Consider the following 12,414-nt stretch of genomic DNA (forward strand, 5'->3'; position numbering starts at 1 on the left):
TTTTGTCTTACAGGGGGCCTGTGAGACAATTTCGGAAAGATAAAGGCATTAATAATGTATCTTACTATTAATCGAAACAACAAGTGTGCTTTTTTGTGAAGAAGCTTTAAATGAGAAGATCAATTTATTGACTTCCTTTCTCATCACTATGTTGGGACGTTGATTTAGTGAGATACCTGGCATTTTTTGTTTGCACAAGTAGTCAATGTTTGCCCGCACACTTGTAACGATGCAGAGTATTCCGGATAGAAGTCCATCTGTCAAGAGTGATCTTGATCTCTCTGTGTCTCTCACTCCCTCCCCCCTTAGTGTTGTTCCCTCCCCTGTGTGTCACTTCTCTCTGTTCCCGCCCTCTGTCCCCCCCACCGTCTGTATCCCACCCCCCTCACCTGTCTGTCTCTGTTTCTCTCTGACAGTTGGAGAGCAGGAATGCTCAGCATAGGAGCTTTGTGGTTGGTCAGTTTTTTCAAAAAAATCACAATGTCAGCTTCACAGCTGACAGGAGCTGGGAGTGGGAACAGTGGTTTCTGAACTTCGGACAGATTAGGTGTTTTCTGGCGGTTTCTGATTTTTGTTTTTAAAAGCACCCCCCCCCCCCACCCCACCCACCCCCAGAAAACCCCGCGGGCAACGAGTTCCAGGTCATTACCATTCGCTGCGTAAAAAAGTTTTTCCTCACATTCCCCGAGCATTTCTTGCCCAGAACCTTCAATCTGTGTCCCCTAATCCTTGTACCATCAATTCATGGGAACAGGTTGTCCTTATCTAACTTATCTAAGCCTGTACACCTCTGTCAAATCTCCCCTCAATCTCCTTTACTCCAGGGAAAACAACCCCAGCTTTTACAACCTCCTGCAATACTCACAAAGCACTATTTGTTCAATGTGACCAATGAAACATGGCACGACAGTCTGTTCTCAGACTCCCACTGATTGGAAGTTCTATGAAGGGAAGACACAAAATAAGATGGCAAGTAATCTTTTTTTAAAGACTCCCACAGGTGTTACAGGTAATCAAAAAGGCAAAAGGCGAATAGAATGTAGGCCTTTGTATCTAGAAGACGAGAAGATAAGAGGTTACAAGTCATGCTTCAGACATACAAAGCCCTAGTTAGACCACACCAGGAATATCGTGAGCAGTTCTAGGCATCACATCTTAGGAAAGATATACTGGCCTTAGAGGGAGTGCAGCATAGATTTGCCAGAGTACCTGGATTCCAATTGTTAAATTACAAAAGGAGAGATTACATAATTATATAGGTATTCCCTAGAATTTAAAAGGTTAATGGTGATTTGATCAAAGTTTTCAATCTATAAAGGGGAATTGATGGGATAGATAGAGAGAAACTATTTCCGCTAGTTGGGAAGGATTAAAGGGCACAGTTAAAAAATTAGAGCCAGACTTTTCGGAAATGCAATTAGGAAACACGTCTTCACACAAAGGGTGGTGGAAGTTTGGAACTCTCTTCAGCAAATGACAATTGATGCTAGATCAATTGTTAATTTTAAAACTAAGATTGATAGATTTTTGTTCGCCAAAGGTATCAAGGGATATGGGACAAAAGTGGGCATATGGAGTTAGGTTGCAGATCAAACATGGTCTCATTGAATGGTGGAACAGGCTCAAGGAACTACATGGCCTACTCCTGTTCCTATGTTCTTACGTTGCTAGAAACTACAGTCTTTTGGCTGTTGATCTGTAGGAGCCAGAAAGCTCTGATCTTAGAGATCTGACAACACACAGCCTTAGGCCTCTCAAGCCTGTAGCTGCTTTTAAATTTTCTACCATCTTCTACCATCCATGGGCCATGCTAGAGGCCAGATTTGAACTCGGGTACCCACAGGCTATGTTAATGGCTTGGTCTAGGAAATACAAGCTCTCCTGGGTCTGGGCAGGAGCAGTCCACTGTCCAGCACAAAGTGAGGGAAAGCAGGAAAATTTATCATGGGCAGTTATTATAAAATCTCCATCAAAATATGTTTTTGACATTGAAATTTCTTTTTATCCAACGTATTTCAAGCAGTCGCAATTGGCTACTGAAGTGCGGAGGTGGGGGGGGCGGGATGATTTCCATTGGCAAGTATTTTTTGGGGGGCATAATGACATTTTTATCCAGGCTTGTCGTAGAGTCATACAGCTGGATTTTATGGGTCCCCTGAGATGGGGTCAGAGGTGGGGGGGGTCCCATAGAATCATAATGGGAGGCGGGGTGGGGGGGTGGCATTGAGGGTCCATCGCCTCCCATTTCCAAGCGATTTTGTTGGAGGCAGGAGAGGCCGACAACAGCCTTCACACTCAGAAACTAATTGAGAATCTTAAGTGACTATTAATGGCGACTGAAGGACCTCTTCCCCACTTCCACTGGGATTTAACCAGCAGCACGGGGCGGTGCCTCCACCACATCGGGAGTTCACCTCATATTTAGAGGCGACCTCCCTGAGGGGGTGGGGCGGGTCCCTCCTCTGTGAGAAATCTGTGGCCCACATTCCTGCTAGCAAAAACTGCACCTCACTGGAAGCCCCCCGCCACCACCGACTTTTCATGGCCACCCTCCCACTTCTCCTCGCAGAGGCCTTCCAGACTGGCTCCGGTGACCCCGCCTCTCTTATCTGAGGTCCAGGGTTCCATAGCTGGGCCTGGATCCAATCCTCTGCAGTATCGGCAGTGGGCACCGCTCCCAATGGCACTGACGATACTACTGAACTACAAGCCCTGTGATTGTCCAGCAGTTCATGGAGGCTGGATCCTTGTCTTTAAAGGGACGGAGATCCCAAGCGCTAGCCACTTAGGTTCCAGAACAATGTAAGATTGTGCTGGGAGGTGGGGTTGGGGGGGGGGATGGTGGTCACGAAAAGGTCGAGGCTGGAGTCTCTGGCCTTTTCAGCCTGTGCCAGGAACCCTGCTAGTGCCACAAAATCCAGCTCTTAAAATCATAATGGTGGTGGCCATTTGGCCCATCGAGTCGATGCTGGTTTCCTGTTGAGCAATCCAGTCACATTCCCCTGCTCTATCCCTGTAGTCGTGCAACTTTATTTCCTTCAAGCGCTCACCCAATTTTCTTTGAACTCATTAAACATCTCCGCTTCCACCACCCTCAAAGGCACCGAGTTCCAGGTCATCACTACTCGTTATGTAAAAAACCTGCATCTTTTGCCCAAAACCTTAACTTTGTGTACCCTGGTCCTTGTACAAACTGCTAATGTGAACAGCTTTTCTTTGTCTACCTTATTTAAACCTGTCATAATCTTGTACACCTCTATCAAATCTCCCTTCAGTCTCCTTTGCTTGAAGGAGAACAAACCCAGTTTCTCCAAGCTAACCTTGTAGCTAAACTCCCTGATCCCTGGAATCATTCTGGTAAATCTCCTCTGCACCCGCTCAAGAAACATCACATCTTTCCTGAAGTGTGGTGACCAGAAAAGGAGGCAATACTCTAGTTGGAGCCCAACCAGAGTTTTATACAGTTTCATCATAATTTCCCTGCTTTTGTACTCAAAGAACAAAGAACAGTACAGCACAGGAACAGGACATTCGGCCCTCCAAGCCTACGCCGATCTTGATGCCTGCCTAAACTAACACCTTCTGCACTTCTGGGGCCCATATCCCTCTATTCCCTTCCTATTCATGTATTTGTCAAGATGGCTCTTAAATGTCGCTATCGTATCTGCTTCCACCACCTCCCCTGGCAGCAAATTCCAGGCACTCACCATCCTCTGTGTAAAAAACTTGCCTCGCACATCCCCTCTAAACTTTGCCCCTCACACCTTCAACCTATGTCCCCTAGTAACTGACTCTTCCACCCTGGGAAAAAGCTTCTGACTATCCACTCTGTCCATGCCGCTCATAACTTTGTAAACCTCTATCATGTCGCCCCTCCATCTCCGTCGTTCCAGTGAAAACAATCCGAGTTTTTCCAACCTCTCCTCATAGCTAATGCCCTCCAGACCAGGCAACATCCTGGTAAACATCCTCTGTACCCTCTCCAAAGCCTCAACGTCCTTCTGGTGGTGTGGCGACCAGAATTGCAGGCAATATTCTAAGTGTGGCCTAACAAAGGTTCTGTACAGCTGCAACATGACTTGCCAATTTTTATACTCTATGCCCCGACCGATGAGGGCAAGCATGCCATATGCCTTCTTGACTACCTTATCCACCTGCATTGCCACTTTCAGTGACCTGCGGGCCTGTACGCCCAGATCTCTCTGCCTGTCAATACTCCTAAGGGTTCTGCCATTTACTGTATACTTCCCACCTGCATTAGACCTTCCAAAATGCATTACCTCACATTTGTCTGGATTAAACTCCATCTGCCATTTCTCCGTCCAAGTCTCCAACTGATCTATATCCTGCTGTATCCTCTGACAATCCTCATCATTATCCGCAACTCCACCAACCTTTGTGTCGTCCGCAAACTTACTAATCAAACCAGCTACATTTTCCTCCAAATCATTTATATATACTACAAACAGCAAAGGTCCCAGCACTGAACCCTGCGAAACACCACTAGTCACATCCCTCCATTCAGAAAAACACCCATCCACTGATACCCTCTGTCTTCTATGACCAAGCCAGTTCTGTATCCATCTTGCCAGCTCACCTCTGATCCCGTGTGACTTCACCTTTTGTACCAGTCTGCCATGCGGGACCTTGTCAAAGGCTTTACTAAAGTCCATATAGATAACATCCACTGCCCTTCCTTCATCAATCATCTTCGTCACTTCCTCAAAAAACTCAATCAAATTAGTAAGACACGACCTCCCCTTCACAAAACCATGCTGTCTCTCGCTAATAAGTTCGTTTGTTTCCAAATGGGAGTAAATCCTGTCCCGAAGAATCCTCTCTAATAGTTTCCCTACCACTGACGTAAGGCTCACCGGCCTATAATTTCCTGGATTATCCTTGCCACCCTTCTTAAACAAAGGAACAACATTGGCTATTCTCCAGTCCTCTGGGACCTCACCTGTAGCCAATGAGGATGCAAAGATTTCTGTCAAGGCCCCAGCAATTTCTTCCCTTGCCTCCCTCAGTATTCTGGGGTAGATCCCATCAGGCCCTGGGGACTTATCTACCTTAATGCTTTGCAAGACACCCAACATCTCCTCCTTTTTGATAATGAGATGACTGAGACTATCTGCACTCCCTTCCCTCAGCTCATCATCCACCAAGTCCTTCTCTTTGGCGAATAATGATGCAAAGTACTCATTTAGCACCTCGCCCATTTCCTCTGGCTCCACACATAGATTCCCATCTCTGTCCTTGAGTGGGCCAACCCTTTCCCTGGTTACCCTCTTGCTCTTTATATACGTATAAAAAGCCTTGGGATTTTCCTTAATCCTGTTTGCCAATGACTTTTCATGAGCCCTTTCAGCCCTCCTAACTCCTTGCTTAAGTTCCTTCCTACTGTCTTTATATTCCTCAAGTGCTTCGTCTGTTCCTAGCCTTCCAGTCCTTACAAATGCTTCCTTACTCAATACCTCTATTTATGAAGCCCAAAATCTCATATGCTTTACTATACTTTAGATCGATGCATATGCACCCCCAGGTCCCTCTTCTTCTGCACACTTTTTAGAATTTATCCATTACGTCCATAATTGCCTCTTCCTATTCCTTCTACAAAAATGCATCACCTCACACTTGTCTGTATTAAATTACATCTGCCACCTGTCTGCCCATTCTGCTAACCAATTTATGTCCTGTTGCAGTTGATTGGTATCATCCTCACTGTCTGGCACACCCACAAGTTTGGTATCACCGGCCAATTTTGAAATCATCTGCATTCCGATATCCAAGTCATTTATATATATCAAAAAAGCAATGGTCCTAGCACTGAACTTTGGGGAACACCACAATCTACCATCTTCCAGTTGGAAAACAGCCATTTACTATGATTCCTTTCTGAAGCCAATTTCTTTAAATCCAAGGTGACCCTGACCCTCCTATTCCCTGAGCCTCAATTTTGTTAACTGGCCTTTTATGCTTGTATTAGTGAAAAAGCAGAATTAGGCTCCTCAGCCATTAAAGTTTTATGGAAACTTTCCCTACCTTTCGACAAATATCCCAGCCTGTACTGCATGGACGATGCTGCGGAATCTTGGCTTTTCCTCTGTTTTCTTCAGCATCATCCCCATTTGTTTTGTAAAGGTGGAGGCCAGCCAGTCACGGACCTCTGAAGGAACGGAGTCGGACTGAATATCGCTGAGTTCATCCTCTGTATCTAGGAGGTGTCTGCATTTAAAGAAGAAAAAATCATACAGGATTTTTTGACTACATGGGTGCAAGGTATTTCATGCAAAAGCCTTTTAAACCTGAATGTTCATTTTAAGGTGATCAGACTTTCTGAAACATGAAACCTAAACCTGTTAACACTGGACAAATCACAGAAGTAAAATTTTCATCAATAAACTGGATACCCAAAGGATCAATTGAACAGTGACAAAGCTTTTTCTTACACAAACATAGCCAACTGACTTCAACAAATTATTTTTCCTCTCCGGTCTTCCATGTTTTGTCTTTGTCTTTCTTTCTCCCTTCTGTCTGGCTGTAAAATTTGCTGGTCTTTCTTCATCTTTTCTGTCACGAAGAGATGAGGCCTAAGGTTGGGTATTCACTGCCACTGCAGGTGGTGGGAGTGGTTCACCATGCCATTCTTTTACTCTTTGACAAGACAAAGAAAAATACAACAAACTGTTGTCCCTAGAGCAGTGAAAGCTGAGGGGAAATTTGACAGAGGTGTTTCAGATTATCAAAGATTTAGATAGACAAAATAAAAAGAAACTGTTTCCAATGGCTGAAGAGACGATAATTAGAGGGTGCAAGTTTTAGATGATTAATGAAAGAACTGGAGAAAAATCTTTACACAATGAGTGGTTAGGATTTGGAATGTCCTGCCTCATAGGGTAGTGGAAACAGATTAAATTGTAGCTTTCGAAAGGGAATTGGTTAAATACTTGAAGGAAAAAAAGTTGCAGGGATATGGCAAAAAAGCTGCTTAGTGGGACTAACTGGATTGATCTGCGAAAGAGCCGTGTACATTCGATGGGTTGGATTTAGCGTTCCCATTGCAGCTTCCGGCGCTGGATCTGGAAGTGGAAGCCATCACCGCTTGTCACATGTGCAACAGGCCCACTGCAATCATGTGGCAGGCAGCCAACTGTAATAATGGAGGAACAGGACCTGTCCAATTATGTGATGGGGGCAGGATTCGAGGCCCTGAATACGGTGTTGGATGACTCCGGAGCAGGTACTGGTGCCATATTTAAAACCCTGGCAGCCCTACTTTCATTGCTACCTTTGAGTCATTTTCCGTTTATTGCTGAAACTGGTGTTGGAGTGACTCCTGGACCCCGCACCTCCTGACAAGGATGTCACAGTATGGAGAGGCAAGACACTGGGTGGCCCCATGGTTTAGCGATTCCTTCTTGGAGAGTCTCCACCAGGCTGCAAGGGAAAGGCAGGAGGTCCTCTTCCTCAGGGATGGCAAAAAGAGGTCCTCCCGCCTGAACAAGCAAGCCTGGATGGAGATTGCAGGGAAGGTAAGGAGCCAAACATGGGTACAGTGCAGGAAGAGAGTTAACGACTTCCTTCAGACTAACAAGGTGAGTGCTCCACACCTCTCTGCTCTTTGGGGATTACATGTGGCTATGTGGGAGACAGCGGGTCATAGGGAGGAAGGCACCACAAAGGTACCTGCAAAGCAGGGTAGGCATCACCACATCCTGCCAGATGCACCTCAGCCACATCTTACGAAACTGACCCCCATCACCTCCCCTAGGAGCTGACGTGGGGATGAGCTATATAGGAAACCCCAGCAGGGAACGAGGGCGACCACAGTACAACTGTCCTGTAGCTCTTCCTGCACAGTATTAATAATTTCCCTCTTTTCACTCGCAGGACAAGCAGGCCCATAACAATAGGGAGACCTCGCAGACTGACGGAGGAATTGCAGACAATTGCAGGCCTCGCTCAGCAGCTGAGAATGAAGCCCTAGATTTGGCATGGGGCCCAGGGCAGCCACTCAATAGCAGATGGTGAGATTGGAGTCTCCGCACAAGAGAGTGAGGGTTGTCTTCAATTGACATCCATTATACTTCTGGAGATCCACATCATGCATGGATATCATGACGAGATCTGCACAGCCTAACGCACATCTGCTTGTGTTCCCTCATGCAGGTCGGTGTCCGCAGGAAACTCCAACAGAAGGGCGAAAGCAGTCAACCTCTGAGGAGGAGCAGAGAGTGCACAGTCACATGACTCGCCTGCACCTTCCATCAGTGCTGATATGTTCACCTTGATGGGTACCTGTTTGGCTGTAGAATCAGGATCACAAGCTGGTGAGAGCACCACACACACGGCTGAACAGCTGGCGGAGGTTGAGATAGTCGAGGCCTCTGACAATCGGAGGACTCAGAGGCCTGGCCCATGCTGAAGCCCAGGCTGATGATGAGCCCCTGATGTTGACAGCACAGGGCATGATGGAGTTGCAGAAATGGGTAAGGCAACTTCTGGGGGAGATGCTAGAGGCAATGCTCAGCCATGAGCGGATGATGGAAGTGTCTATCTATACCATGCCATGTGTGCTGCTATTTCTCAGGCATGTGAGTGCATGGCTTCCTCCATTGAGAGGTTGGCGACCCTTATTAACAGCCATATCCCACAGATACACGCAGAACTCAATGCAGCAATGGCAAGACAAGAGAAGGATGAGGCCCATGGACTCTTCTCCAGCTCTTTGTCCTTCTCTGGTAAGTTGGGAGGTTCAAGTCAGCCTTGAAAGGAAGGAGGAGAGGCTGACCTCCACAGCTGGGGGCTCTCTTCAGGGCAATCAGAGTATTGCGGCTCCTCAGCCCCTCCATCAGTGAGCCTAGCTCCAGCAGCCATGACGCCTGAGGAGAGTCCTGCACCTGTGCAGGAAGCCCTCAGGCAGCTGGGGCCCCCCAGGCCTCAGGCAGCCAGAGGATGGACTCCAATGTCATTACAGGCCTCCAATCCAACTGCTATTGAAGTGGTTACAACTCATAGAAGCACTCATAAATTTAAAAAGAAAATTACCTGGACACATTTGGACTTACATGGATGTTTGAAATTTGTTTTGTATTACAAAGTTTTTCGTTGTTGAAGTTAACATTCAATGTGGAAAATGTTTATTCTTTCATGCCTTAAATGTGAGGTGCTGCCTTCACCCTTCTCCCTTAGTTTGCCGTCAGTGTAGGCACAGCCCTCCTTTGGTCAGCATCTCACATGGGCCAGAGTGCGTGGTTGAACTGAGTGCTGGACACGGAACACAAATAGAAAGGCGACAGACTGAATGCTTTTTAGTAAGTTTTTATTGCTTTCACTCTGAGAGGCTATCAGGGTGGCTGGAAGCAGATAAGTATAAGACAGTCACTTGCCTCCCTGGCCCGTCGCTTAATGAGTCTGGTACCCCTTTCTGTGCAAGGGGTTCAACATCTAGTGCTGCTTGCTCATCTCCCTCCTCCACGTCCTCCTCATTGGTTGAGGACTGGCGATCAATCATGTCTTCTTCGTGTAAGGTCTCCCCCCTCTGCAGAGCTAGATTGTGCAGAGCGCAGCAGACCACCACGATACGTGAGCCCCTCGCCGGGGCATACTGCAGGGCTCCACCAGCTCGATCGAAGCACCAGAATCTCATCTTCAGCAGCCCAATGGCCTGTTCAATGGTCGCTCAGATGGAGCCATGGCAAGTTTTGTACCTCTCCTCTGCTGCCTTGTGAGGGTTCCTAAAATGTGTGGGTAGCCCTTGTCCCTGAGAATCCATCCCTGATGGCGAGTGGGGGGCCTGAAAAGCTGTGGCACCAGGGACTGTTGTAGTATGTAGGTGTTGTGACTGCTTCCTGGGAAGTGGGCACATACCTGTAGGAAACATTTTCAGTGGTCACAGACCAGTTGAACGTTGATGGAATGTAAGCCCTTCCCGTTGATGAAGGTGGCTGGCTGGTCTGTGAGTTCCTTGATGGCCCCATGTGTGTAATCTACCCCACCTTGCATATGGGGAAATGCAGCATTGGCCTCCTCGGCCTGACTGTCAGGGTCGGTCCAGTAGCATGCAGAGTCGTGACCCTGGTGAGCAGCTGGTGTAGAAGGGAGGGTTTCAGATATCTGGACCATTGGGCACTCTTCAGGGACAGATGGGACCTGGACAAGAAGGACGGGTTGCATCTAAACTGGAAGGGCACTAATATCCTGGCTGCAAGGTTTGCTAGCGTCACTCGGGAGGGTTTAAACTAGTGTGGCGGGGGGGTGGGAACCAGAGCAGTAGGACAGCTAGTGAAGTAAATGAGGAAGACATACAAAATAAGGTCAGTAGGACTAAGAGGAAGAGCAGGCAGGGAGATGTTGCTGAGCACAGCGGGACTGGTGGTCTGAAGAGCATTTGTTTCAATGCAAGAAGTATAACAGGTAAGGCAGATGAACTTAGAGCTTGGATTAGTACTTGGAAATATGATGTTGTTGCTATTACAGAGACTTGGTTGAGGGAAGGGCAGGATAGGCAGCTAAACGTTCCAGGCTTTAGAAGCTTCAGGCGAGATAGAGGGGGATGTAAAAGGGGTGGGGGAGTTGCATTACTGGTTAAGGAGAATATCACAGCTGTATTGCGGGAGGACATCTCAGAGGAGTCATGCAGCGAGGCATTATGGGTGGAGCTCAGGAATAGGAAGGGTGCAGTCACGATGTTGGGGGTTTACTACAGGCCTCCCAACAGCGAGCAGGAGGTAGAGGAGCAGATATGTAGACAGATTTTGGAAAGATGTAAAGATAACAGGGTTGTAGTGGTGGGTGATTTTAACTTCCCCAATATTGACGGGGACTCACTTAGTGCTAGGGGTTTGGATGGGGCAGAATTTGTGAGGAGCATCCAGGAGGGCTTCTTGAAACAGTATGTAGATAGTGCAACAAGGGATGGGGCCATTCTGGACCTGGTACTGGGGAATGAGTCTGGCCAGGTGGTCTAAGTTTCAGTGGGGGAGCATTTCAGGAGCAGTGACCATAATTCCATAAGTTTTAAGGTACTTGTGGATAAGGATAAGAGTAGTCCTCGGGTGAAGGTGCTAAATTGGGGGAAGGCTAATTCTAACAATATTAGGCAGGAACTGAAGAATTTAGATTGGGGGCGGCTGTTTGAGGGTAAATCAACATCTGACATGCGGGAGTCTTTCAAATGTCAGCTGATTAGAATCCAGGACCAGCATGTTCCTGTGAGGAAGAAAGACAAGTTTGGCAAGTTTCGGGAAGCTTGGATAACACGGGATATTGTGAGCCAAGTCAAAAAGAAAAAGGAAGCATTTGAAAGGGCTGGAAGGCTAGGAACAGATGAAGCACTTGAGGAATATAAAGACAGTAGGAAGGAACTTAAGCAAGGAGTTAGGAGGGCTAAAAGGGCTCATGAAAAGTCATTGGAAAACAGGATTAAGGAAAATCCCAAGGCTTTTTATACATATATAAAGAGCAAGAGGGTAACCAGGGAAAGGGTTGGCCCACTCAAGGACAGAGATGGGAATCTATGTGTGGAGCCAGAGGAAATGGGCGAGGTGCTAAATGAGTACTTTGCATCAGTATTCACCAAGGAGAAGGACTTGGTGGATGATGAGCTGAGGGAAGGGAGTGCAGATAGTCTCAGTCATCTCATTATCAAAAAGGAGGAGGTGTTGGGTGTCTTGCAAAGCATTAAGGTAGATAAGTCCCCAGGGCCCGATGGGATCTACCCCAGAATACTGAGGGAGGCAAGGGAAGAAATTGCAGGGGCCTTGACAGAAATCTTTGCATCCTCATTGGCTACAGGTGAGGTCCCAGAGGACTGGAGAATAGCCAATGTTGTTCCTTTGTTTAAGAAGGGTGGCAAGGATAATCCAGGAAATTATAGGCCGGTGAGCCTTACGTCAGTGGTAGGGAAACTATTAGAGAGGATTCTTCAGGACAGGATTTACTCCCACTTGGAAACAAACGAACTAATTAGCGAGAGACAGCATGGTTTTGTGAAGGGTAGGTCGTGTCTTACTAATTTGATTGAGTTTTGTGAGGAAGTGATGAAGATGCTAGATGAGGGAAGGGCGGTGGATGTTGTCTATATGGACTTTAGTAAAGCCTTTGACAAGGTCCCGCATGGCAGACTGGTGCAAAAGGTGAAGTTACACGGGATCAGAGGTGAGCTGGCAAGATGGATACAGAACTGGCTCGGTCACAGAAGACAGAGGGTAACAGTGGATGGGTGTTTTTGTGAATGGAGGGATGTGACAAGTGGTGTTCCGCAGGGATCAGTGCTGGGACCTTTGCTGTTTGTAGTATATATAAATGATTTGGAGGAAAATGTAGCTGGTCTGATTAGTATGTTTGCGGACGACACAAAGGTTGGTGGAGCTGCGGATAATGATGACGATTGTCAGAGGATACAGCAGGATA

The 12,414-nt window shown here is 47.0% G+C and overlaps 1 protein-coding gene across 3 annotated transcripts in view; it reads right to left on the reverse strand.

Moving 5' to 3' along the window:
* Positions 1–12,414, reverse strand: part of LOC137370113 (dual specificity calcium/calmodulin-dependent 3',5'-cyclic nucleotide phosphodiesterase 1A-like) — a 537,696-nt gene that overhangs the window by 267,577 nt on the left and 257,705 nt on the right. For all 3 annotated transcript variants that reach the window (XM_068032286.1, XM_068032285.1, XM_068032287.1), the window contains exon 3: positions 6,043–6,225. In XM_068032286.1, the coding sequence (XP_067888387.1) occupies positions 6,043–6,225 (183 nt within the window). The remainder of the gene's footprint in view (positions 1–6,042; positions 6,226–12,414) is intronic.

Source organism: Heterodontus francisci, chromosome 5 (assembly GCF_036365525.1).
Source record: "Heterodontus francisci isolate sHetFra1 chromosome 5, sHetFra1.hap1, whole genome shotgun sequence".
In the NCBI taxonomy this organism is placed as follows: domain Eukaryota; kingdom Metazoa; phylum Chordata; class Chondrichthyes; order Heterodontiformes; family Heterodontidae; genus Heterodontus; species Heterodontus francisci.